At 43.4% G+C, this 27,643-nt stretch overlaps 1 protein-coding gene across 1 annotated transcript; it reads right to left on the reverse strand.

Annotated features, from left to right (window-relative positions):
• Window positions 1-297: 297 nt before the first annotated feature.
• LOC110534108 (ADP/ATP translocase 2) lies at window positions 298-27,643 on the reverse strand. Its single transcript, XM_021618782.2, has 4 exons — window positions 27,449-27,643; window positions 2,294-2,777; window positions 2,060-2,200; window positions 298-1,165 (listed from the first exon to the last, which is right to left on the reverse strand). The coding sequence occupies exons 1-4, from the start codon at window positions 27,557-27,559 to the stop codon at window positions 1,008-1,010; spliced, it is 894 nt and encodes a 297-aa protein (XP_021474457.1). The 5' UTR covers window positions 27,560-27,643; the 3' UTR covers window positions 298-1,007.

Raw genomic sequence — 27,643 nt, forward strand, 5'->3', positions numbered from 1 at the left:
ATGCGCTGGCTTGAGCAGGGGGACCTTGCGTGCGCTGCAGGATTTTAATCCATGACGGCGTAGTGTGTTACTAATGGTTTTCTTTGAGACTGTGGTCCCAGCTCTCTTCAGGTGATTGACCAGGTCCTGCCGTGTAGTTCTGGGCTGATCCCTCGCCTTCCTCATGATCATTGATGCCCCACGAGGTGAGATCTTGCATGGAGCCCCAGACCGAGGGTGATTGACCGTCATTTTGAACTTCTTCCATTTTCTAATAATTGCGCCAACAGTTGTTGCCTACTCACCAAGCTGCTTGCCTATTGTCCTGTAGCCCATCCCAGCCTAGAACCTAGTGTGTTGTATTGGGATTGTGCCACAGAGCATTATGGGGGTTGAGAAGCTTGGTGACATTGTTGGATAGAGATTAAGAGTGATAGTTGAGCATTTTTGGGACATTATTCAATTCAAATTCGTTTTTTCAAATTACAGGAGATGGAGGAGGTATATTATAAATTGTTTTCTTGGGTTTTAACTTAATTTTTGTGTCCAGTTAGCAAGGCAACTTTAAATAAATTGCACTAACTTCAGTAGCTAGCTAGCTACCAGCGCGAGTGTGCAGTTTTCTCCGCCAGAATGGTAGAATGGCCAACACTGCCGAAAAAGAGTTGCGAGAGTTGGAGAGGCACACATTTTATATAGCACACAAGATGGCAGCAAACATGGACCACAGTAGTCAAAACATAGCGATAGGGCAATTATGTCCACTAAATGTCATCAAAGGGACCACTAAGACTCTACAGGAATGGTGAGAAATCCATATCTTAATTTAAACCAGTGTACTTAGTGGCCTGTAGTTTGTAAACCTTTGGTTTACCTTTAAGGCGGTCCCTTTTTATCTAACTAAGGCCGGCGCATAATCACTACCCATAGACTGTAGGAAGGCAGGGTTCAAATAAATAAGGCAGAATGCAGTCCATAGGCATGAAAAATTGTGTTACACTTAGCCAGTGATGTTTTAAAAAAGGAATTTAGAGGACTTTCTTGAGCTCATCGTAAAAAACCAGCACAAAGGCACTACCCATGCCTCGGAGAACATTGGCCCAGCCTCCCTTGAAGAAGGCCTTTCCACCCTCATCACGAGCAATCTTCATCCAGCAGTCAATGGTCCCAAGATACATGATATCAGCTTTAAAAACGTAAGACGACACAAGTTAGGATGTTATGCCAATTAAGTAGTATTTGAAATAGTATGTTGCTACTAGTCCTCCCGATTCATTTAAATGTGGTAACACTAAAGCCCTGTTTCCACTGGCACTTAAAATTAGGGCTGAATTTGAGCTGGTTCGAATGGAATACTCAAATTCGAGGGAAACCAGGACCAGTTTCACAACTGGTGCCAGCTCGATTGGAATTCGGACTGGTGACGCTATGACTATGCAACCACCAAGCTGATCACTGCTGGATGCTGACACAACGTTAGATAACTTGCCTGGGCTTGTTGCTGTTAGCTAGCACATGGACAAGCAGTACTGCAGTACAGACATGACACAAATTACCCCCATAGCTGGATCCTTCATTCATTTTTGCACTACACAAACTTTTATGAGAACAGTCGACGAACGAATGCTAGCTAACGTGACGTAGCTAACGTGAGCTAGCAGGAATTTTAGCTGTCCAGGTCGTATTGAAAGCTTGATATGAACCTGTCGTCTGGTTTGCTTGGTTGGTTAGCTAGCTAATAGCCAATACGATGGCAAGCAAGGTAGGAATTAAGCTAGCTGGCCTGTTATGCTAGAGAAGACGCTACGTTTAGCTTGCTAGCTAACGCCAGCAATACATGGCTCTGAGTCTTGCTGGCACTGGCAGGAGTATGGGGTAACTTTAGTTACATTATGGCAAAGGTGGATAAAATTATTTAACATCTTTCTCTCTAGCTAGCAACATTAGCGAAGCCAGCTGCAGTCACACATACCTAGCAACATTACATAATTTCTAATTTCTGGAGGCAGCCCAACCTGGGTGGACTTCAAAGTGCCAATGGAAACGGGGCTTCAATGGTTTGGGTCACAGGTAAACTCACCGCTTTTATGGCCAGACTGCATCATCATACGACGACGGACTGTGTCGAAGGGGTAGGCGGTCAGGCCGGCCACAGTAGTTACAGACTGAGCGATTGCCCAGCTCACTAAGATGGAAGTGTTCTTGGGGTCTGGCAACATTCCTGCAAGCACACCAAATATTACATATCCACACGCATATCTATAAAATGTCCAGACACCAATAACTTTCTGTGAAAATGTTATCCGTTATATACCTTTAGCTGTGTCATACATGCCAAAGTAGGAACCTCTGTAGATGATGATGCCTTGTACAGACACTGCAAAGCCCTGGTACAGACCCCTCAGACCGTCACACCTGAACGTCTTCACCAAGCAGTCTGCTAGACCATTGTACTCCCTCATTCTGGCCTTTCCGACATCAGCTCCCAGACGGGTTCTGGTGAAATCAAGAGGGTAGACGAAGCAAAGGGAGGTGGCTCCTGCAGCGCCACCAGAGGCCAGGTTGCCAGCGAAGTACCTCCAGAACCGCTTGCGCTTGTCTACACCGTCAAGGAAGAAACTCTTGTACTTGTCTTTGAAGGCGAAGTTGAGGGCCTGGGAGGGAAAGGCTCGGATGACATTGGCCAGGTTACCTCTCCAGAAGGCAAGGAAGCCCTCTTCCTTGGGAATGCGGGTAATGCAATCGACAATACCCTTGTACTGCATTTCTTTTGTGATCCGCTTGCTGGCATGTTGGACCTGTTAAAAAATAGGAGAAAACTGTGCAATACAACCCTTAACATGGCAAGACGGTAAAGCTCTGAAGCTGTAAGCCCTGCAGCTTCCCGGAAGATACTGACCCTACCGTTACAATTGTTTACACTGAGCTGCCCTCCCTTACGAAAAAAGATTGCAGTCAGATGCATTATAACTGCAGTACACTGCAGTATAACTACAGTTAGAGTGCAGTATGCTGCAATTACTGCATCTAAAATACCACAGTCGACAGCAGTTACTGCACTTTTACTGCAGTTTCAAAACTGCAATCTTTTTTTATGAGGGCTGGGGTCAAAACTAAATCATGGTTACATTAAAACAACGTAGAACCGGCGCGAGATAATGGTTGGAAAACGAACCTCAATGCAGGGATGGGATATGTTACTATACTCCAAATTTGACCTTTATCCACACTGGTCCATCGAGAACATTGAAATACTTCTAGTTTTACCGGGAAACCCAGTGTTGTAGTACTAGTCTGGTCTCGAGACCCCGTATTGAGAGTCTCTATTTTGTCTCGGTATCGGATACATTTGTACTAGGTATTGACTCTGTCTCAGACAGTGAGGACTTGTAATTTCTTCTCGAGACCAGCAGATAAAAAACCTCATTATTATCCGTTTCCATTCAGTCAGGCCGAACATATACACTCCTTTCTTGAAACATTAATACGGTATCTTAACAGCCTTCATATCCATTATAGACATGTTTGCGCAGTGGCAACCCTATAGGCCTTCAGTGTGTGACAGGTTCGGGATTCTGAAAGGACAGCAACCGTAATACTAACGCACTCGTGTAAGAGAGTGCACTTTTTGTTGTGTAGTGGAGGGTATACACAGGTATAAGCCATACGCCTCGATCACACCAACAGAGAGTTAGCATTTTGGTACACTAGAAGTACATTCATTTCCAATGGAACGGTGCGTTTGCCTTGAACCATTGCGTTGCAGAGGCAGTTGCAGTGCGTTCCGTGTGGTGCATACGTAGACGGCTGCACAGAAATGGTAGCAGAAGATGAATGTTGAACTTTTGTTGCACACATAACCAGATGACGCCGCATAGTATTTTACACAATGACAACATCGGTGTGATCAAGGCAGTATAACCACTTTTTTTCTGTGGGCATTGGGTATACTCACTTCTTAATCCCTACTGATGATGCCTATCAAAGTAGTGTCGTGGAGGTATACGATTTATCAATTATGTAGTACCATAGAGAAGTCATGCACAAAGTAGCCTACACAATCGCAAAGCACATGAGATATATTCACATGCACACCACATATAATCTGCAAGCAGCAGGTGTGCAGCTCTCAACGGGTTTTGAGCAGCTCGCATAAGAATGACATCAGTAGCTGGTAGGTTAGGAAATACTTATCTACAACTAATGCAACAATGGCTATGTAAACCAGGTATTGAAAATACCATTGGCCATTGGCCCAGTTTTATTGCAAGGAATTCTAATTTGTCCACCACATGCTAGGGTTGGGTTATAAATTACACCCTGTCACTTTGTTCTGTGGATAATCATTGAGGACAGGGAAGAATGAACATCTACCATCTACTTCTCAGCATAACAACTATGATTTAGTCAATTTGAATAAACCTATTTTTCTCCCCAATTTGCTTTGGGGTCTGTGTTAATGAAGAATCATATTGATGTGGTTTAAGCAATGTTGTGGACTTAGACCATCACATATATATACACACAGTTGAAGTTTATATACACCGTAGCTAAATAAATTGAAACTCAGTTTTTCACAATTCCTGACATTTAATCCTAGCAAAAACTCCCAGTCTTAGGTCAGTTAGTATCACCACTTTATTTTAAGAATGTGAAATGTCAGAATAATAGTAGAGAGAATGATTTATTTCAGCTTTTATTTATTTAATCACATTCCCAGTGGGTCAAAAGTTTACATACACTCAATTAGTATTTGGTAGCATTACCTTTAAATTGTTTAACTTGGGTCAAACGTTTCGTGTAGCCCTCCACAAGCTTCCCACAATATGTTGGGTGAATTTTGGCCCATTCCTCCTGACAGAGCTGGTGTAACTGAGTTAGGTTTGTACGCCTCCTTGCTCGCAGCGCTTTTTCAGTTCTGCCCACAAATGTTCTATAGGATTGAGGTCAGGGCTTTGTGATGTGCAGTTGCAAACCGTAGTCTGGCTTTTTTATGGCGGTTTTGGAGCAGTGTATTCTTCCTTTCTGAGCGGCCTTTTAGGTTATGTTGATATGTGACTCGTTTTACTGTGGATATAGATACTTTTGTATCTGTTTCCTCCAGCATCTTCACAAGGTCCTTTGCTGTTGTTCTGGGATTGATTTGCACTTTTCGCACAAATTACATTCATCTCTAGGAGACAGATCGAGTCTCCTTCCTGAGCGGTATGATGGCTGAGTGGCTAAGTGGTCCCATTGTGTTTTTACTTGGGTACTATTGTTTGTACAGATGAACGTGGTACCTTCAGGCGTTTGGAAAATGCTCACAAGGGTGAACCAGACTTGTGGAGGTCTACAATTTGTTTTCTGAGGTCTTGGCTAATTTCTTTGGATTCTCCCATGATGTCAAGCAAAGAGGCATTGAGTTTGAAGGTAGGCCTTGAAATACATCCACATGTACACCTCCAATTGACTCGAATGATGTCAATTAGCCTATCAGAAGCTTCTAAAGCCATGACATCATTTTCTGGAATTTTCCAAGCTGTTTAAAGGCACAGTCAACTTAGTGTATGTAAACTTCTGACCCACTGGAATTGTGATACAGTGAATTATAAGTTAAATAATCTGTCTGGAAACAATTGTTGGAAGATTACTTATGTCATGCACAAAGTAGATGTCCTAACCGACTTGCCAAAACTATAGTTTGTTAGCAAGAAATGTGTGTAGTGGTTGAAAAACAAGTTTTAATGACTCCAACCTAAGTGTATGTAAACTTCTGACTTCAACTCATATGCATGCAACAAGATTTTACTTAGTTACAGTTCATATAAGGAAATCAGTCAATTGAAATAAATTCATTAGGCCCTAATCTATTGATTTCCAGTGGTGTAAAGTACTTAAGTAAAAATCTGTACTTTACTTTTTATATTTTTTACAACTTTTACTTCACTACATTCCTCAAGAAAATAATGTAATTTTTACTCCAAACAGTACCTGTACATTTTGAATGCATAGCATGACTGGAAAATGGTCATGGACTTCAGGAAACAGCAGAGGGAGCAGCCCCCTATCCACATTGACGGGACAGTAATGGAGAGGGTGGAAAGTTAAGTTCCTCGGCGTACACATCACGGACTAACTGAAATGTTCTACCCACACAGACAGCGTGGTGAAGAAGGCGCAGCAGCGCCTCTTCAACCTCAGGAGGATTAAGAAATTTGGTTTGTCACCAAAAACACTCACAAACTTCTACAGAAGCACAATCGAGAGCATCCCGTCGGGCTGTATCACCGCCTGGTACGGCAAATGCTCCGCCCATAACCGTAAGGCTCTCCAGAGGGTAGTGAGGTCTGCACAACGCATCACCGGGGGCAAACTACCTGCCCTCCAGGACACCTACACCAACCGATGTCACAGGAAGGCCAAAAAGATCATCAAGGACAACAACCACCCGAGCCACTGCCTGTTCACCCCGCTATCATCCAGAAGGCGAGGTCAGTACAGGTGCATCAAAGCAGGGACCGAGAGACTGAAAAACAGCTTCTATCTCAAGGCCATCAGACTGTTAAACAGCCATCACTAACACTGAGTGGCTGCTGCCAACATACTGACTCAACTCTAGCCACTTTAATAATGGAAAAAATGATGTAATAAATGTATCACTAGCCACTTTAAACAATGCCACTAATGTTTACATGCCCTACATTACTCATCTCATATGTATATACTGTACTCTATACCATCTACTGCATCTTGCCTATGCCGTTCGGCCATCACACATTCATATATTGTTATGTACATATTCTTATTCATTCCTTTACACTTGTGTGTGTATAAGGTAGTTTTTGTGAAATTGTTAGGTTAGATTACTTGTTAGATATTACTGCATGGTCAAAACTAGAAGCAGAAGCATTTCGCTACACTCGCATTAACATCTGCTAACCATGTGTATGTGACAAATATAATTTGATTTGATTTGATCAAGAGAACATACCTGGCTGGTCCTCTACTGCCTCTGATCTGGTGGACTCACTAAACACAAATGCTTAATTTGAAAAATATGTCTGAGTGTTGCAGTGTGCCCCTGGCTATCTGTAAAAAAAAATGTAAATACAAATACTGTGCTGTCTGGTTTGCTTAATATAAGTAATTTGAAATGATTTATACTTTTAATTTTGATACTTAAGTATATTTAAAACCAAATAATTTTAGACTTTTACTCAAGCAGTCCTTTACTGGGTGACTTTCACTTTTACTTGAGTCATTTTCTATTAAGGTCTCTTTACTCAAGTATGATAATTGAGTACTTTATCTCTGTTGATTTCACCTGACTGGGTATACGCATATGCATCCGTTGGTCACATTTACCTTAAAATAAAGGTAGGGGTATAGATCAGAAAACCAGTCCGTATCTGGTGAGACCACCATTTGCCTCATGCGGGGTTTCCAGGTCTAGCAAACATTTCTAGCCCAATGACCTCTGAAAACACACCCACAAGGCCTGAAAACTAGCCCAAAAAGAGTTTTTGCAGCAAGAGAGGAGTTGCTACATTTATCCAATAAACATTTTTTCCATAACGTTATTGGGTGAATAAACACGTCAATTTTAACAAAGTAGGCTAAGAAGCTAAATTCGGTTTTCCATCAAAATAATAATTATTGGGAGTTTAAGAATGTCGCAAGAGAAAATAGAAATCGCCTGAAAACTCTCCAGATAATTATCTATCAATAGATGTTGAGTTAACTTGTTTTGACTGCTATGACTAAGCAATAAGACCAGAGCAGGTGTGGTATATTGCCAATATACCACGGCTAAGGGCTGTTCTTAGGATATAGCCCTTAGCCATGGTATATATGTGACCCGATTCAGAAAACTAGGCATATGTCGCAAGTCACGACTTCACAGGAGCTGTGAACGTAGTTTCTTGGCAGGAATGCCTTCTCGAACATGTGAACTGTCATGTGCCTTAATATCAAACTTCTTTGCCATCTGTAAATACGAATAAAATTGTTAAAATTACGAGCCTGGTTGGTTTAGCCACAGAAAAAGAGAGCAACCTTCCCGCTAGCCAAGATTGGCTGAGATAATGAGTGGGCTGGACATGCCGAGAGATGAGTTTGGATTGGTCTACCATATAGCACGCGTCTGTCTATTGGAGCTGGTCAGTATGTTTAGGTAATCGTGTCGAACGCGGCTTTTAACAAAAAACATGTATCGCGTAGTAAACCTAATGTCAAGTTAAAGTGTACTGTTAGCTAGCTAACATTATGTGTATGCTCTCCACTTTCTGGAGGACCAGGCTTTGAAATCAGTGGAATTCGAGTATGATAGCTAAGGAGATGGGGAAAACACCAGTCTGGATTACATCGTCAAACTAAGGCAACCATGCATGGCATCAGACAGGAGACGCGTCCAACCATGATGTATACTGGTAAGATATTCAGATATGACATGTTTCTAATTTTGACAGAAAGTTGTTTCATTTCAAGTGTACTGTTAGCTAGCTAACGTTAGCTGGGTGGGTTGCTATCTAACGTTATGTGTATGATCTTATTCTTTGTATCTCAGACACATTAGTTATAGCCATAGAACCTGGTTGGTTAGCTACCTGCAGATTCATGCAGGGTAGTAACGTCATGAGTTGTGATTATGGTCCATTGTTTAGCTAGCTACATGTCTTAACAAAAGACTCCACTCTCATTTTGACAAAGTATTTTCACTTCAAGTTAAAGTGTACTGTTAGCTAGCTAGCTAACGTTTTTTATAATTATTTTTAATATAACATTTCAAATTACAATACAACCGGGGATGGTAGGGGACGCCATGTGTGACTGACGTGTTTTCCGTTTGCTCCCGTGGTATTCTTAAAGTTTATGTGAATTCTGCAGCAGAACCGTATTTATTTTCAAATATTCATTTGGTGAACCCTTTCCGTAAAAACCAAGACTACTTTGCTTCCGAATGTCAGCATGTCGACCAAACATAAGGCCAAGAGCATGACTGAGAAAACCCGGCCTACAAGACCCGCTCTCATCACCGCCCTCTCCTGAGTCTGAGGGCCCGGGGACGCACACTTTACCCGGGGGCGCGGCTTGGCCTGGCGGCGCTGAAATGAACATTCTCGAGGCCATCAAACTACTACGCTCTGAGATAGTTGAAATGAAAACACAGGTGGTTGCTACGATTGAGGCCAGAATACAGGAGGTTTCTGATACTTTAAAAGCATTTAACCATCCTGCGGAACGAGACTGTGCCGGCAATTACATTACTCAAAACAACAACTGCGTCACACACTACAACGATTGCAGCACTGGAGGCCTCCGCTACTAATGTCTCCGATTTAACTACATCCCTGGAGACTGAAGTTAAACGCCTAGCTGCGGATTTGAAAAAGGTGAGGGAGAGCTGTGTGAGTTTAGAGGGATTCTCTCGCCGCAATAATCTGAGACTTGTATCAGTCCCAGAGTCCGCGTAAATGCATCGCGCCACGGATTTCGTTTCAGGGCTGTTGAAGGATGTTCTTGCCTTAGATGAAAAGCCCCTGATTGATCGAGCCCACCGGTCGCTGCGCCCAAAGCCCCGGGATGGGGAGAGGCCCCGTGACATAATTCTTCGAGTGCACTTTTTTCATGAGAAGATGGAGATCCTCCGACGAGCCCGCAATACCACTCTGAGCTTTCAAGGACAGAGCTTTTCCATTTACCAGGACTACTCCCCCACTGTTTCCAGGCAGCGCGCAGCTTTCGGACAGGCCAAACGAGTACTTCGGGACCATCCAAGTGTGAAGTATGGACTGCGATTCCCGGCCCGTTTATGGATATCTCATGAGGGTAAAGACCACACATTTGAATCTCCGGATGAGGCTATGGCTCACATTCAACGTCACATCAAGAAGTCTTGAATATGCTCACAGTTCAGCAACTGTTGCTTGTGAACTGTGGATTGTAAGTACCCCACTTGTGGTACAATTATGTTTATATATAACAGGCTAGTCTTGTATAGTTGGTGAAACTATTCAGGCTTATTTGATGTGATCTAATGTTTTGATTATCTAGTGTGCGTGCCTTATCTCGCTCACCTATTTAGTTTGTTTACACATTTTCTCAGTGACTCAAAATAGTTTTGGTTATTTGTTTACTGCATCCGTTTGCATTGACCCAGTAAACAGTAAATGTCTCCCGAGGCTACACGGTTTCTGGGGCCTCACTTTAATTTTAAAAGTTTTGAGCGTCATTTATGCCCAGAAAACGTTTTTTGGTATTGGTTGTAAAGCTGTCTCAGCTTCACCTAGACTACTATTATAATTACTATTATTTTTGATTGTCTAACTACGATTTCCTTACTTCAAATTAGATTTTTGGCTGAGAGCCTTTATACATTTTATTTATTTTCTCTCTCAATGCCTGTTATAAGACGGGGAATACAATTATATACATCTACAAGTGGTGCTTTTGTCATTCCGTTTGCACAAGGGATTCGCCTTTTTTTTATTTGAAAAAATACATACAAATCTTTATTTTTGCTGCTTGATCCACTAACAAAACGCGACTTTAAAGAGCGGGACTGTGGGTTTAGGTTTAAGACTGCACTCTCACAGACATACTGTGCGAAGAGAACATGTTCTATTTAGGCTTGTACCTCGTTTGGGGAGGTATTGTCTGGGATGGGGGGAGAGGGTGGGGGGGCAGGTTGAATTGTTCAGTTCTAATGTTGTCATTCTGTCTTTTTATTTTATTTTATATTTTTTTCCTGTACTTTTTCCAAACATTTACCACCGTACATTATTACTCTGAGACAAGTTATTCTGGGGGTTTTGGGCGCTCATTGCTTTTCCATTCTATGCTCTAATGACAGGGTTGAATAACGGGAATGCCCAGAGGGGCCGAAATAATACGATCAAGTACATTTCTTGGAATACCAAAGGGGTTAATTAACAACCCGGTGAAGCGTAAGAGGGTGTTGACACACTTAAAGGGTTTGAATGCAAATATTGCATTTCTACTAGAGACTCACTTGAGGACTGGTGAGCATTTTAGGATGCGTAAGGACTGGGTTGGTCAAGTGTTCCACTCAAACTTTCATAGTAAATCAAGAGGTGCTGCTATTCTGGTTGATAAAGCTACTCCCTTTGTAGCTTCTGAGGTTATTGCTGATCCTAAGGGACGATACATCATAGTAACTGGTGAACTGTTTTCTACCCCTCTTGTTTTGGCTAGTGTTTATGCTCCCAATTGGGATGACACAAGTGTCATTTCTTTCTTTCTGTCTGCTATTCCCAATTTAGATTCTCATTTGTTGATTTTAGGGAGGGATTTCAACTGTAAAATGTCCCCAGTTCTGGACAAGTCCTCACAAACAAATACAGGCCCATCTAAATGTGCCCTACTTATTCAATCCTTTCTTCAGAAATATGCTATGCTTGAGGCCTGGCGTTTCCTACATCCTACAGATAGACAGTATTCCTTTTATTCTCATGTTCATCAAACATACTCCCAGATTGATTGCTTCTTTTTGGACAAAAAACTTCTGCCTAACCTTCGGCAGTGTACTTACGAGAGTATTGTTATCTCTGACCATTCACCATTAGTGCTTGAACTAGAGTTTCCCCAGCGACCTCCTAGGTGTTATCAATGGCGTCTCAACCCCATTTTACTCTCAGATAAGGAGTTTGTCAACATTTCTTCTGAAATTACCTTATTCCTAGAAACTAATTCAACACCAGGTATGTCCTGCTCTACCATATGGGAGTCTCTCAAAGCATACCTACGTGGCCAAATTATTTCTTATACAGCCAACCAAAACAGAGTTCGCTCCCAGCGACTTCGGGACCTGAGCGAGTCCATAGCCACATTGGATGAGAAGTATGCTACGGATCCTTCCTCTGATCTGCATAAAGAGCGCCAACTACTCCAATCTGAATTTGATGAGCTTTCTACCAGGCAAGCTGAACAGTTACTCTTGCGAGCTCGATACAAAGTCTATGAACAAGGCGACAAGGCCAGTAAACTCCTTGCACATCAGATCTGTAAATCTGAGGCCTCACGGCTAATCCCACAAATAAGGACCCCGTCTGGTGCCACCACAGTTATACATAAAGAGATCAATGATCAATTTAAACAATTTTACTCTGCGCTATACACCTCTGAATCCCCTCAAGACCCTTTGCTGATTGACTCCTTCTTTAATGGCTTGAATATGCCTTCAATTGATACAGACTCCCATGACTATCTAGAAGAAGAATTTACGCTTGAGGAAATTGCAACAGCAGTGTACGCAATGAAAAGTGGTAAATCACCGGGTCCGGACGGTTTTCCAACCAAATTTTACAGGACGTTTTCTGGTCTGCTTTGCCCATTCTTGTCCCGACTATTTGCAGAGTGCCTCAATACTTCAAAGCTGCCGCCTAGTCTTTATTAGGCTTCAATTTCATTACTACTAAAGAAAAACAAAGACCCCCTGGAATGTGGATCCTATCGCCCAATCTCGCTTTTAAACTGTGATTACAAAATCCTAGCTAAGCTTTTAGCCATCCATATGGAAGGCTTGCTGCACCAAGTAATACACTCTGACCAGACTGGCTTTGTGAGAAATAGGCATTTATTTTTCAATATTAGGCGCCTTATGAATATACTTTACTCCCCAGCGTCGGAGGACCCGGAGGTGGTGGTCTCACTTGATGCCGAAAAAGCGTTTGACCGCGTTGAGTGGGATTACCTAACAGCTGCCCTTTATAGATTTGGCTTTGGCCCCAAATTCATTGCGTGGATAAAGATTCTTTATTTTTCCCCCATGGCTTCGGTATGGACTAATAACTTGTCCTCTGACTATTTTCCCTTTCACCGCGGATCCAGACAGGGTTGCCCACTCTCCCCCTTGTTGTTTGCTTTGGCAATCGAGCCTCTCGCCATTGCACTACGCTCTAATGATGCCATTCAAGGCATAATCAGGGCGGGCTGGGAGCAGAAAGTCTCGCTATATGCTGACGACCTCCTTTTGTTTATCTCCAATCCCGATACCTCATTGCCACGTGCCCTATCTGTTCTTAAAAAGTTTGAATCAATCTCAGGGTACAAGCTGAATCTAGGCAAGAGTGAGCTTTTTCCGGTAAACAAGGCTGCTTTAAAGTGCTCTTTCACAAGTTCTCAGTTTAGGATTGTCCGGGATCAATTCACTTACTTGGGAGTAAAAGTGACAAGGAGATATTCAAATTTGTTTCAGGAAAACTTTGTTGCTCTAGCAGACAGATTGAAACAATCTTTTACTTTTTGGAATTCGCTACCTCTTTCTCTTATCGGAAGGATTAATGTCATTAAAATGAATGTGTTGCCCAAATTTTTATATTTATTTCAATGTTTACCCATTTTTATTCCAAAATCTTTTTTTATTTCACTGGATCAAACATTCATGCATTTTATTTGGGATGGCAAGGTACCACGGATTGGTAGAAAACATTTACAGAAGCCTAGGTCATTGGGGGGTTTAGCTCTACCAAATTTTCAGACATACTACTGGGCTGCAAATTTTAGAGCCGTTCTGTACTGGCTGCAGACTGATCCTACTGGCCCTAGACCACTCTGGGTCCAGATGGAGTCTGAATCGTGTAAACCTGCAGCACTTTCCTCTGTGCTGTGCTCGTCTCTCCCAGTGTCCCTAGGCAAAAGGTGTGCCAACCCAATTGTAAAGCAGTCTCTTAAAATTTGGAATCAGTTCCGTTTAGCCTTTAGCCTCCGAGGCTTTTCTCTATCAGGCCCAATCAATCAGAACATTTTATTTCCTCCATCTTTGAATGATGGGGCTTTTGGCATTTGGCACTCACTAGGCCTTTCCTCGCTAGCCCAATTATTATTTGATGGTACATTTGCCTCTTTTTCTCAGCTGCAGGAAAAGTTCAATCTCCCCCAATCCCACTTTTTCCGCTATCTCCAGACTAGAAACTTTGTCAGGGCTAACACACCTGGATTTCCCAATAGGCCTGCGAATACAGCTATAGAGAGCTGAACAAGCTTCCTAGGGGCGCAATTTCAGATGTATATGCAATCATTCATGACTCACAGAACCCTTCTTTGGTGCCTTTAAAGAATCGATGGGAAAAGGATTTGGGGGAGGAACTTGGGGAAGACGCCTGGGAATCTGTGCTGCACAGGGTGCACTCGTCCTCTTTTAGCACTAGACACAGCCTCATTCAATTCAAGGTGGTTCACCGTATCCACTGGTCGGGGGCCAAACTTGGAAGAATATTCTCTGATTTTGATCCTACCTGTGTCAGATGTAAGGTGGAACCAGCCACACTGTTGCATATGTTTTGGGGCTGTCATAAACTGTCAGGTTTCTGGGAATTAATATTTAAATGTTTCTCTGATATATATGACACTGTTATAGATCCGTCTCCCCTTACAGCCCTTTTTGGAGTACTGCCCATGGGTACCCCCCTATCAAGAATCCAGTCGGACACTGTTGCTTATACAACTCTTTTAGCTAGACGGCTAATACTACAGAACTGGAAGATGGCAGCTCCCCCATCTTATAAATATTGGGCGAGGGATGTGTTGTGCTCTCTGAAACTAGAACAAATTCAATTCAATTCATGTGGGAACCCCAAACTGTTTGATGAGGCTTGGGCTCCATTCCGGTCTTACTTTAAACAGTCCATCCTCTGATGGCATTTCAATTAATACTAAAATAAGTCTGTGACTTAAGGGTTGGAGGAGTTTCTCTCTGTGTTTTTGCTGGGGGGGAGGCATTAAGGTCCATGTGCTTATTGATTGTGGTCCGCAGATGCCTTGTTCATCTTGCCCAGGCAGAGACTGAAGTGTGAGCTTGTTTTTCCCAGTTATTTTTACATTTTGTTCACGCCTACATGAATAATATTTTTTTATTTTTTATTTTAAAGCATTGTAAACTTTTTTTTTGTCCAGTGGATGGTCGGTCTGTGGCCATGACTCTCTGTGAGTGGTTGCATTTCTCCACCCTTAGCCCTTGACTGTTTACAGGAACAATGGTGAGGTGTTTGCCCTGTCCCTGTACTATAGATTGCCCTTTAACCTCTGTAGCCTTCTGCCCGGTGTGTTTAACTTGTCTAAATAAAGTATGGTATCTTTAAAGCTATTTTTTTATTTGTATTTTTATTTGTTTTTTTTTTCTAGTTGAGTATATTATTTATATTGCTTTGTCTTGTCTGTGTGTATGTTCAAAACTTAATAAACAGAGTTAAAAAAATAAAAATAATAATTACAATACAACCATAAGACATGTATATATTTTTTTCTGAATAAACATAAAATAACATTAAAAGTAAATAAAAAAAGATAAAAGGCAGGAGTTACAGTTGTATAAACTTGATAGAGTTGTAAGAATTCAGTGTTTTTTTGTTGTTATTGACTAATTCTAGAGATTTTATAGTGTGTATAAAATTGACCATGGATCGTTGCCGGAGGAACCGGACCGTGGATCATCGCTGGAGGCTCTGGACTGCTGACCGCCGCTGGAGGCTCTGGACTGCAGACCATCGCCGGAGACTCTGGACTGCAGACCGTCTCAGGAGGTTCCGGACTGTGGATCGTCGTTGGAGGTTCCGGACTGTGGATCGTCGGAGGTTCTGGACTGTGGACCGTCGTTCGAGGTTCCATACTGTGGACTGTCTCAGGAGGTTCCGGCCTGTGGACCATCACTGCAGGTTTCGTGCCGTGGATCATCACTGGAGGCTTCGGGCAATGGATCATCACTGGAGGCTTCGGGCCATGGATCATCACTGGAGGCTTCGGGCCATGGATCATCACTGCAGGCTTCGGGCCATGGATCATCACTGGAGGCTTCGGGCCATGGATCATCACTGCAGGCTTCCGGCCATGGATCATCACTGCAGGCTTCGGGCCACGGATCACCTCAGGAGGCCGGGTGCGTAGAGCTGGCACAGGACACACCGGGCTGGAGAGATGCACTGGAGACCTGGTGCGTAGAGCTGGCACAGGGTTTACCAGGCTGGGGAGACACACTGGAGGCCTGGTGCGTAGAGCTGGCACAGGGCTTAACAGGCTGGGGAGACGCACTGGAAGCCTGGTGCGTAGAGCTGGCACAGGGATTACCAGGCTGGGCAGACGCACAGGAGACCGGGTGTGTGGAGCTGGCCCAGGATATACTGGGCCATGGAGACGCACCGGAAGTCTGGCATGCAGAGCCGGCACAACCCATCCTGGCTGGATGCTCACCCTAGACCCGGCAAATGCGGGGCACTGGCGCAGGATATCCTGGGCCGAGGAGGCGCACTGGAGACCAGGAGCGTTGAGCCGGCACAACCCGTCCTGGCTGGATGCTCACTTTAGCACGGCAAGTGCGGGGAGCTGACACCGAGCTCACCGGGCTGGGAATCCGCACTGGAGACACAGTGCGTATCAATGCATAACATGGTGCCTGAACGGTCACACGTTCAGCGAGTGCGGGGAGTTGGCTCTGGTCTGAAACCTGGCTCAGCCAACCACCCAGTGTGACCCCACACTCGCTTTAGGGAGCATTGCCGCTCGTGCTTGCGTCTTGGTTGCGTCCCCCGGAGTCGTCGTTGATCTTCCTTCGCTGCCTCCGCTTGCTTCCATGACGGGGTCTTGTCCCCTGCCATAATCTCCTCCCCGGTCCAGCTCGTCTTCCAAGTTGGCGCACGCTGCTTGGTCTTTTTGTGGTGGGATCTTCTGTTACATGAGAAGGAGACCAAGGTGCAGCATTGTAGGCATACATTATACTTTTATTTTAAATGACACCAAAAAACAACAAAATGCACAACGAACGTAAAGCTATATGCAGTGCAGAAAGCAACCACACACAAACACTCACAGAAAATAAATAATTACCCACCAACACAGGTGGGAAAAAGGCTGCCGAAGTATGATCCCCAATCAGAGACAACGATAGACAGCTGCATCTGATTGGGAACCATACCAGGCCAAACAACGAAATAAGAACTAGATTGCCCACCCAAATCACACTCCGACTTAACCAAATAGAGAAATAAAAAGGCTCTAAGGTCAGGGCGTGAAACTAGGATAGATCTTGTTCTTGGAGTGAAAAAGTTATCTTATGAATGTATTATTACATTTCTTATCTAGTTTTCTTATTCCGGTCACAACTTGCAGACTTTTTTACGTGTTGCTGTGCGTTTTGTTGCCAACCTATTTTGCTACCTGACAACTTTACGGTTTTTACTTTTTAATTACCGTTTATATTTTTCACTCCGGACGCTTTAACGGGACATGTTTCGTCAGGACCTCCAACAGCCGAAGCTAAGTACTAAGATTAACATGATGCCTTCTAATTGCAGTCGCTGTACTCATAATATACAGGAGAACGATCACCTTACGGCGAGGATAGCTGTGCTACAAGCCCAGCTTCAGACGCAATCGTTAGGCAAGGGTAATTTCAGTGTAGGAAAGGATGAAACAGCGTCTGTGCCACCAGTAAGTACAGATAGTAACGTTAGTATAAATCCCCTCGCACGGTCCCCGCAGCCGGACAACTTTCTCACGGTTTCTGGAAGGAAATGCTGTAGGAATGCTCAACCGGTGTCGCTCATTCAGCCGACAGAAACTTTCATCCGGTTTTCCCCATTAAGCAGCGAGTCGGAGTCAGAGGCCGAGTCTTCTCTTGTCTCTACTCCTCCCGTTACTGGGTCTGAGACGCCGAATCTTCCCACCATTAGCTCTGACAAATTGAAAACTCTAGTCATTGGCGACTCCATTACCCGCAGTATTAGACTTAAAACGAATCATCCAGCGATCATACACTGTTTACCAGGGGGCAGGGCTACCGACGTTAAGGCTAATCTGAAGATGGTGCTGGCTAAAGCTAAAACTGCCGAGTGTAGAGAGTATAGAGATATTGTTATCCACGTCGGCACCAACGATGTTAGGATGAAACAGTCAGAGATCACCAAGCGCAACATAGCTTCAGCGTGTAAATCCGCTAGAAAGATGTGTCGGCATCGAGTAATTGTCTCTGGACCCCTCCCAGTTAGGGGGAGTGATGAGCTCTACAGCAGAGTCTCACAACTCAATCGCTGGTTGAAAACTGTTTTCTCCCTAAAGATAGAATTTGTAGATAATTGGCCCTCTTTCTGGGACTCACCCACAAACAGGACCAAGCCTGACCTGCTGAGGAGTGACAGACTCCATCCTACCTGGACGGGTGCTCTCATCTTATCTACCAACATAGACAGGGCTCTAACTCCTCTAGCTCCACAATGAAATAGGGTGCAGGCCAGGCAGCAGGCTGTTAGCCAGCCTGCCAGCATAGTGGAGTCTGCCACTAGCACAGTCAGTGTAGTCAGCTCAGCTATCACCATTGAGACCGTGTCTGTGCCTCGACCTAGGTTGGGCAAAACTAAACATGGCGGTGTTCGCCTTAGCAATCTCACTAGGATAAAGACCTCCTCCATTCCTGTCATTATTGAAAGAAATCATGATACCTCACATCTCAAAATAGGGCTACTTAATGTTAGATCCCTTACTTCAAAGGCAATTATAGTCAATGAACTAATCACTGATCATAATCTTGATGTGATTAGCCTCACTGAAACATGGCTTAAGCCTGATGAATTTACTGTGTTAAATGAGGCCTCACCTCCTGGCTACACTAGTGACCATATCCCCCGTGCATCCCGCAAAGGCGGAGGTGTTGCTAACATTTACGATAGCAAATTTCAATTTACAAAATAAAAAATGACGTTTTCGTCTTTTGAGCTTCTAGTCATGAAATCTATGCAGCCTACTCAATCACTTTTTATAGCTACTGTTTACAGGCCTCCTGGGCCATATACAGCGTTCCTCATTGAGTTCCCTGAATTCCTATCGGACCTTGTAATCATAGCAGATAATATTCTAATCTTTGGTGACTTTAATATTCACATGGAAAAGTCCACAGACCCACTCCAAAAGGCTTTCGGAGCCATCATCGACTCAGTGGGTTTTGTCCAACATGTCTCTGGACCCACTCACTGTCACAGTCATACTCTGCACCTAGTTTTGTTGTGGATCTTAATGTTTTTCCTCATAATCCTGGACTATCGGACCACCATTTTATTACGTTTGCAATTGCAACAAATAATCTGCTCAGACCCCAACCAAGGAACATCAAAAGTCGTGCTATAAATTCACAGACAACACAAAGATTCCTTGATGTCCTTCCAGATTCCCTCTGTCTACCCAAGGACGCCAGAGGACAAAAATCAGTTAACCACCTAACTGAGGAACTCAATTTAACCTTGCGCAATACCCTAGATGCAGTTGCACCCCTAAAAACTAAAAACATTTCTCATAAGAAACTAGCTCCCGGGTACACAGAAAATACCAGAGCTCTGAAGCAAGCTTCCAGAAAATTGGAACGGAAATGGCGCCACACCAAACTGGAAGTCTTCCGACTAGCTTGGAAAGACAGTACCGTGCAGTACCGAAGAGCCCTTACTGCTGCTCGATCATCCTATTTTTCTAACTTAATTGAGGAAAATAAGAACAACCCAAAATTCCTTTTTGATACTGTCGAAAAGCTAACTAAAAAGCAGCATTCCCCAAGAAAGGATGGCTTTCACTTCAGCAGTGATAAATTCATGAACTTCTTTGAGGAAAAGATCATGATTATTAGAAAGCAAATTACGGACTCCTCTTTAAATCTGCATATTCCTTCAAAGCTCAGTTGTCCTGAGTCTGCACAACGCTGCCAGGACCTAGGATCAAGAGAGACGCTCAAGTGTTTTAGTACTATATCTCTTGACACAATGATGAAAATAATCATGGCCTCTAAACCTTCAAGCTGCATACTGGACCCTATTCCAACTAAACTACTGAAAGAGCTGCTTCCTGTGCTTGGCCCTCCTATGTTGAACATAATAAACGGCTCTCTATCCACCGGATGTGTACCAAACTCACTAAAAGTGGCAGTAATAAAGCCTCTCTTGAAAAAGCCAAACCTTGACCCAGAAAATATAAAAAACTATCGGCCTATATCGAGTCTTCCATTCCTCTCAAAAAATTTAGAAAAGGCTGTTGCGCAGCAACTCACTGCCTTCCTGAAGACAAACAATGTATACGAAATGCTTCAGTCTGGTTTTAGACCCCATCATAGCACTGAGACTGCATTTGTGAAGGTGGTAAATTACCTTTTAATGGCATCAGACCGAGGCTCTGCATCTGTCCTCGTGCTCCTAGACCTTAGTGCTGCTTTTGATACCATCGATCACCACATTATTTTGGAGAGATTGGTAACCCAAATTGGTCTACACGGACAAGTTCTGGCCTGGTTTAGATCTTATCTGTCAGAAAGATATCAGTTTGTCTCTGTGAATGGTTTGTCCTCGGTGTTTCTCAAGGTTCCGTTTTAGGACCACTATTGTTTTCACTATATATTTTACCTCTTGGGGATGTCATTCGAAAACATAATGTTAACTTTCACTGCTATGCGGATGACACACAGCTGTACATTTCAATGAAACATGGTGAAGCCCCAAAATTGCCCTCGCTATCAGCATGTGTTTCAGACATAAGGAAGTGGATGGCTGCAAACTTTCTACTTTTAAACTCGGACAAAACAGAGATGCTTGTTCTAGGTCCCAAGAAACAAAGAGATCTTCTGTTGAATCTGACAATTAATCTTAATTGTTGTACAGTCGTCTCAAATAAAACTGAAGGACCTCGGCGTTACTCTGGACCCTGATCTCTCTTTTGAAGAACATATCAAGACCATTTCAAGGACAGCTTTTTTCCATCTACGTAACATTGCAAAAATCAGAAACTTTCTGTCCAAAAATGATGCAGAAAAATGTATCCATGCTTTTGTCACTTCTAGGTTAGACTACTGCAATGCTCTACTTTCCGGCAACCCGGATAAAGCACTAAATAAACTTCAGTTAGTGCTAAATACGGCTGCTAGAATCCTGACTAGAACCCCAAAAAAGTATCATATTACTCCAGTGCTAGCCTCCTTACACTGGCTTCCTGTCAAGGCAAGGGAAGATTTCAAGGTTTTACTGCTAACCTACAATGCATTACATGGGCTTGCTCGTACCTATCTCTCTGATTTGGTCCTGCCGTACATACCTACACGTACGCTACGGTCACAAGACGCAGACCTCCTAATTGTCCCTAGAATTTCTAAGCAAACAGCTGGAGGCAGGGCTTTCTCCTATTGAGCTCCATTTTTATGGAACGGTCTGCCTACCCATGTAAGAGACGCAAACTTGGTCTCAACCTTTAAGTCTTTACTGAAGACTCATCTCTTCAGTGAGTCATATGATTGAGTGTAGTCTGACCCAGGAGTGTGAAGGTGAACGGAATGGCTCTGGAGCAACGAACTGCCCTTGCTGTCTCTGCCTGGCCGGTTCACCTCTTTCCACTGGGATTCTCTGCCTCTAACCCTATTACAGGGGCAGGGTCACTGGCTTACTGGGGCTCTTTCATACCGTCCCTGGGAAGGGTGTGTCACCTGAGTGGGTTGAGTCACTGATGTCATCTTCCTGTCTGGGTTGGCGCCCCCCCTTGGGTTGTGCCGTGGCGGAGATCTTTGTGGTCTATACTCGGCCTTGTCTCAGGATGGTAAGTTGGTGGTTGAAGATATCCCTCTAGTGGTGTGGGGGCTGTGCTTTGGCAAAGTGGGTGGGGTTATATCCTTCCTGTTTCGCCCTGTCCGGGGGTGTCCACAGATGGGGCCACAGTGTCTCCTCGGATGGGGCCACAGTGTCTCCTGACCCCTCCTGTCTCAGCCTCCAGTATTTATGCAGCAGTAGTTTATGTGACGGGGGGCTAGGGTCAGTTTGTTATATCTGGAGTACTTCTCCTGTCTTATCCGGTGTCCTGTGTGAATTTAAGTGTGCTCTCTCTAATTCTCTCTTTCTTTCTTTCTCTCTCTTGGAGGACCTGAGCCCTAGGACCATGCCTCAGGACTACCTAACATGATGACTCCTTGCTGTCCCCAGTCCACCTGGCCGTGCTGCTGCTCCAGTTTCAACTGTTCTGCCTTATTATTATTGGACCATGCTGGTCATTTATGAACATTTGAACATCTTGGCCATGTTCTTTTATAATCTCCACCCGGCACAGCCAGAAGAGGACTGGACACCCCACATAGCCTGGTTCCTCTCTAGGTTTCTTCCTAGGTTTTGGCCTTTCTAGGGAGTTTTTCCTAGCCACCGTGCTTCTACATTGCTTGCTGCATTGCTTGCTGTTTGGGGTTTTAGGCTGGGTTTCTGTACAGCACTTTTAGATATCAGCTGATGTACGAAGGGCTATATAAATTAATTTGATTGATTGATTGATGAAAACTATGTCCATTCCTCTTTTTATTTAGTTTATTTATTTAACTAGGCAAGTCAGTTAAGAACACATTCTTATTTACAATGACGGCCTACTCTGGCCAAACCCGGACGATGCTGGGCCAATTGTGCGCCGCCCTATGGGACTCCCAATCACGGCCGGATGTGATACAGCATGGATTCGAACTGTAGTGACGCCTCTTGCACTGGCTCTTTGGGTCTTTGGTTGCCATGTCATTTTTTGAAATAAACAGCTAGTTTTTTAATGGTAACTGTTTTAAGGGTGGAGTTTAGGGCAGGGTGAGGAGTACTGAAAAGGTGTGACTCCAGATTATAATATGCCTTAAGTATACAGCAGATTGCCGATTGTCCTATGCTGTAACAACATACTGTAGCACCATGACCAGGTTCTCTATTCATTTAAGTGAGCAGATTATGGCTCTCAGGAGGAACGGAAAATTGCGTATCAATTCATAAATGATGTGCCATGAAATCGGTACATTGAAAATCTCTTCCCAACTATTTTGAAATCTATATGGCACAGCTATCATTTTTTTGGTCCTTAACTGGTATATATTTATTTTTTATTTTTTTAACTGGTATATATTTTTATTTATCACAATTTTCTTTAACCAATTTTGGTCTTTAATGCAGGGCCGACAGACAAGTTCCTTACCTTTCCCCCTTCCTCTTGATAAAGGTTCCAATTAATACATTTTTTAAAATCAATTAGTATATTTGAGTTTAACCACAATGTTTATTGTATTATTTGTTCTGTATTTTCTGGTGGATTAAACTGAAATTGCAACCAACTTTCTTTGGCTTGTTTAAAAAAATAACAATATTTTGGAGAGGATTTTGTTTTCAAATAACCAAAAGTGAGCGGTTGTAATCTGAATAAAGGGAAAAAGGCCATTCTTGAACATGGGGTGAGACATTGTCAACGACAATTTGTAAATAAAGACAGTTTGTTATTTAGAATTATTTATTTCTGTTTTTAGAGGGAGAGAAACCAAAAGCCCATCGTACCTATTTTTCGAAAACCGTCAGTCCACATGTCAAGTGTAATTCCCCCATATTTACCCAAGTTCTCTCTTATTTTGTTGTTGTCTGATGCAGGACTCCATTGCCAGAGAAGAGAGACTCTCAGACTGAAAACGCCTCCTTTAATTTATGAAAAGATAATCAATTTGTGCCACAGTTTAGACTACCGATAGATCAGCGTTCTAACTCCCCCTTCTGATAGTGTGGTGTAATGACAGAATGCCACCATCTACCACTAATGGTCGCGGCATAAGCTTGGAACTTTTAAAGGAAGAACCACTGTAGCATCTAACAATTGGATTTAATTATTTCCTGCACACCGCTTGATGATGCCAACAACTAATTTATTTTCAGAACCGTCCACTGACCACGGATATACCCTCCGACGTGGTAAAAGCGTAGCAAAACAGTCCCAGACACAAGTCGGCAAGTAAGTCACACGTGGGTTTTTACGAAAGATTGCCTCTCTCGAGCTGTTCTCACTCTTGGTGTGACGAATCATTCCTTTAGTAAACGTTATTACTGCAGTGGGTTTGTAACATGTGCAGCCCATCTGTGGTATTCATTCATTATTGGATGACGGGACGCAGTCATACCAGTCATTTCAGTTAGAAGAGTGCTCTTACACTCTGTGTATTATATATTATATATGCATACCGAGTATTGTAGCACGTTAATGTGCCTTTTCAGTGCATTTGGCCTGTCAAGAGAGTTGGTAAATATTAGTTGGTCAAGCCTAAGATGGCGCCGGAGCACGTTACGTTGGAAATTGTATTAGGTTCCACTCTTTCCGGGGTCCTTATAGGAATTAATCATATTCCATCCATTCAATCCTTCATAATGCCCTAGGCATTAATGGGTTAATACTTCCACCTAGTGGTGCTTTAGTTTTAGCCCTTTATATGTATTAACATGGTTATAGTGATGCCTTTATAGTTTACACAACCAGTCGAAAGTTTTAGAACACCTACTCATTCAAGGGTTTTTCTTAACTTTGACTATTTTCTACATTGTAGAATAATAGTGAAGACATCAAAACTATGAAATAACACATATGGAATCATGTAGTAACCAAAAAAGTAACCCGATATTTTATATTTGACATTCTTCAAATAGCCACCCTTTGCCTTGATGACAGTTTTGCACACTATTGGCATTCTCTCCAGAGTCTGTACCAGAGTTGCAGTGATGGGACACGACTGTAACTACCAATTGGATATCATGAAATTGTGGAGAAAAAGGAGTAAAAACTACCACAAAACATTTAGAGGTGAAGAGGACGTAAGGAATCGAAGAAAGACAAATTGAGAAAGAGCTTATCCCTGAATCCCAAATCAACCCTAGCCCTTACACCATATACACTGAGCAGATTGGATAGGTGCAATATGGGGACAATTCAACTTGGTCTGGATCAAATCTAATTTTATTTGTCACGTGCCGAATACAACAGGCCTTACCATGAGATGCTTACTTCCAAGTCTTTAACCAACAATGCAGTTCTAGAAAGAGTTAAGAAAATATTTACTGAATAAACTAAAGTAAAAAATACAAATGAACACAATAAAATAACAATAATGGGGCTATATACAGGGTGTACCGGTACCGAGCCAACGTGCGGGGTACAGATTAGTCGAGGTAATTTGTACATGTAGGTAGTGGTAATATGACAATGTATAGATAATAAACCGTGAGTAGCAGCAGTGTAAAAACAAAGTGGGGGGGTGTCAATGTAAAAAGTCTGGGTGGCCATTTGATTAATTGTTCAGCAGTCTTATGGCTTGGGGGTAGAAGCTGTTAAGGAGCCTTTTGGACCTAGACTTGGCCCTCCGGTACCACTTGCCGTGCAGTAGCAGAGAGAACAGTCTATGACTTGGGTGACTGGAGTTTTTGAACATTTTTTGGGCCTTCCTCGGACACTGCCTAGTATATAGGTCCTGGATGGCAGGAAGCTTGGCCCCAGTGATGAACTGGGCCGTATGCACTACCCTCTGTAGCGCCTTACAGTCAGATGCTGAGCAGCTGCCATCAGGCGGTGATGGAACCGGTCAGGATGCTCTCGATGGTGAAGCTGTAGAACATTTTGAGCATCTGGGGATCCATGCCAAATCTTTGCAGTCTCCTGAGTGGGAACGGTGTTGTTGTGCCCTCTTCACAAGTTTCCTGGTGTGTTTGGACCATGATAGTTTGTTGGTAACATGAACACTAAGGAACTTGAAACTCTCGACCCGCTCCACTACAGCCACGTCAATGTTAATGGGGGCCTGTTCGGCCCTCCTTTTCCTGTAGTCAACGATAAGCTCCTTTGTCTTGCTCACATTGAGGATGAGGTCGTGGATGAACAGGGAGTACAGGAGGGGACTAAGCACGCACCCCTGATGTGCCCCAGTGTTGAGGATCAGCGTGGCAGATGTGTTGTTGCCTACCCTTACCACCTAGGGTCAGCCCGTCAGGAAGTCCAGGATCCAGTTGCAGAGGGAGGTGTTTAGTCCCAGTGATGAGCTTTGTGGGCACTATGGTGTGGAACGCTGAGCTGAAGTCAATGAACAGCATTCTCACATAGGTGTTCCTGTTCTCCAGACGAGCAAGGGCAGTGTGGAGTGCGATTGAGATTGCGTCATCTGTGCATCTGTTGGGGTAGTACACGAATTGGAGTGGGTCTAGGGTCTACCTGTAACCTGTGTGTTTTCTTTCTGCATCCTTCTATGCCCCTATATCTTTCCCTTTTATTCTGCTCTTGTTCTTCAGGATCTAGGGTTTCTGCCATGCTCTGAGACGTGTACCGTATCCCTTCCGGGGACCTGGATCCACCTGATGTCCTCCATGATCAACCACCCTCCAAGATCCCACTGTTCATTACATTATCTACAGCTACTGTTAATGTCATGTGGTTTCATCTAATCTGCTAAGGACCTGGGCTTGACATATCATCCTGGGCACAGTGAGATACACAGATGGACTACACTGCAAACACTCCAAGAGCAAATAGAACAGCTGTGCCTGGACTTTACCGTCTCCCTCTTCAAGTCCACCTTCTGAGACTGGCTGCCTGTGGAGGGAAAGTGACTGGCAGACCCACCTGTAGCATCCACCTCTTCTCTAAACCACACGCCAGCACGGAGAATAAAAATAAACACCCAAACCCTACTTCTGACAAGACTGCCCCCCTCTCATATGTACTTTTCTTCTTCTTCTTTTTAAATACATGATTTAACCATTATTTAACTAGGCAAGTCAGTTAAGAACTAATTCTTATTCACAATGAGGGCCTACCCAAGCCAAACCCGGACGACGCTGGGCCAATTGTGCGCAGCCCTATGGGACTCCCATTCACGGCCGGCTGTGATACAGCCAGGATTCATACTTCTGTTTCCTCAACTAAATGGCATTTGATTGTTTATGTGTTGATGTTAGCCTATACTCATGTATTTCATTCTACAACTGCCATGTGGGTATATTAATTAAAATTTAAGTAATTAAGTCCATGACACACTTGTTCCACAAAAAACAACTTTTTCATATTATAATCTTAAAATATTGGCAGGTAGTTTTTTTCCACAGGCTGTTCATTTAATTAATTGTTGTAAATCCCATTTGGTACGTGTGAGTTCAGCATTATTCACATGTCTGACCTGCGTTATACCACCACAAGTGTACTGCTGTATTACTGAGCTATGCCTATGCCATGTGGTGGAGTAAGAAAGGTAGGGGGAAATAATTACAATAGGACTAATAGCATACTTTAGTAAGACAAGGGAAGATGAAAAAAAAAGCCAGAGGGGGCAGTGTACGACTTGAACTTATTTGCACATTAATTAATGTTAATAGCTTCATGGGAGCTCACTTCGCGATCTGAAAGGTGGGGGGGGGGGGCCTGGTGCCCAAAGCGAGACAGTCATGCGAGACTTCCTACCACTTTCCACACAGCAGGTGTATGGTGCAGTTGGGACAAAAATTGGCATTCAGACATTTAATTGATTGTGAGGGACACATTCAACGTTACATCTGGCAAATAGAGTTCCTAGAGATTATACGTTTTTTTTGTGATCCGGCAATATTGTGGTAGGGTTATTTTCCGTCGCCATAACGATGCACAGCTCAGGGAGTCCAACCAATGCACATACTCCCGACGTTGTGTCTCAAATCTACTACGGAAACATAGCTACCTGAAGGAGAAGCTTGACTCTCTCGATGGGAGCAACCGCCGTTTCGGAGATGGCAGCGGAGATTCCACCAGCCAAGAAATCCTTTGCGAATGAAACTGCGGTCTCATTCATTGTGAGATGTTGGAAGATGACTTGCAGACGGAACTCCCAGATATCCCCTCTGCCCTCCAACAGCGGGTGGCAGGTATAACATAC

The sequence above is a fragment of the Oncorhynchus mykiss genome, chromosome 10, assembly GCF_013265735.2.
Source record: "Oncorhynchus mykiss isolate Arlee chromosome 10, USDA_OmykA_1.1, whole genome shotgun sequence".
NCBI lineage: Eukaryota > Metazoa > Chordata > Actinopteri > Salmoniformes > Salmonidae > Oncorhynchus > Oncorhynchus mykiss.

Excerpts from the sequence above, each read along its gene's own strand:
- LOC110534108 (XM_021618782.2), bottom strand. The coding sequence starts at position 27,559 with ATGAATGAGACCGCAGTTTCATTCGCAAAGGATTTCTTGGCTGGTGGA. Across the intron at positions 2,778-27,448 it reads GAGTCAAGCTTCTCCTTCAG|GTCCAACATGCCAGCAAGCG; the intron begins GTAGCTATGTTT and ends ATTTTTTAACAG. Across the intron at positions 2,201-2,293 it reads CATGTATGACACAGCTAAAG|GAATGTTGCCAGACCCCAAG; the intron begins GTATATAACGGA and ends GTGTGCTTGCAG.